General features: G+C 43.9%; 1 protein-coding gene across 1 annotated transcript; it reads left to right on the top strand. All coding sequences in view use genetic code 11, as the record gives it.

The window, feature by feature from the left end:
- On the top strand, positions 1-305 carry EGR_05644 (Tripartite motif-containing protein 9; the record flags this gene model as incomplete). The annotated part of the gene is made up of 2 exons (XM_024494893.1): positions 1-238; positions 280-305. 2 exons carry the CDS (start codon positions 1-3, stop codon positions 303-305), a joined length of 264 nt encoding a protein of 87 aa, XP_024350690.1.
- Positions 306-900: the final 595 nt, after the last annotated feature.

Below are 900 nucleotides of genomic sequence, written 5' to 3' on the forward strand. Positions count from 1 at the left end.
ATGTCTTCAGACTCCTGGTTTCACATGGACTCCTCCCGTTCCTCGGTTGGAGGCCTGCAGTTTTCCAACTCCAACCGCTCCTTGACTTGTCAGTCGATGGAGGAGTGCGTCGCTTTGGCTTCCACGGGTCTCTCACGCGGCATTCACTATTGGGAGTTCGTCATTGACCGACTTGATCCGGGTGGACAACCATCGTTCGGCATTGCCAAGTCAGATTGCAATAAGGAGGCCATGCTGGGTATGTTGGTATGTTGTCGTGTTTTCATTCGCCTCCGCCAGGTCCTGGGATTACGTGTCTGGTTTAATGGACACCGTCTTATCACCTTTGTCCATCACGTAATCCAAAAACCTGGTCATTTGAGAAATTAGGAAGTGGGCAAAACGGGTCTAACGCAATCTATTTCAAATATGAGGTATATACCATGCAATTAGTTGACCCTTATCTGACAGTTTTTTACCTTTTCTCTCGACCAATCTCTGTTAAATGCTGAGATAAAAAGTGATGAAAATAAGGTCGTTTTTTGAGATTCCCTTGCTTCAGCTATATCACCACCAAATTAACAATGGAAAAGGTGGGGAGAAAAAAGTCCATTTCTGTTTTTCCACTTTCTATGAATGACCAGAAGTGGGCACTCCTACGCGTGAACGGAAATGGAATAAAGTGCAGGCTTTTACATACCAAGACTTTGGTTTTATTGCCATTTATTTTGTTAATTAGACTTGCTTGTAATGCAGGTTTGACTTAAGGGGGTAAAGGAAGGGATGGGTAAAGACAGCACAGCAGCGACTTCGTTGCTGAGTTATCGTCCGTAACTCAGTTCAAAAGTTAATCTTCAACACTTTGGTTAGAACAAATGGGTTCGTAGAATGGCATAACGAGAGTTAAACAAGAGCTGAGGA

This window comes from Echinococcus granulosus (genome assembly GCF_000524195.1).
Source record: "Echinococcus granulosus chromosome Unknown EG_S00043, whole genome shotgun sequence".
In the NCBI taxonomy this organism is placed as follows: domain Eukaryota; kingdom Metazoa; phylum Platyhelminthes; class Cestoda; order Cyclophyllidea; family Taeniidae; genus Echinococcus; species Echinococcus granulosus.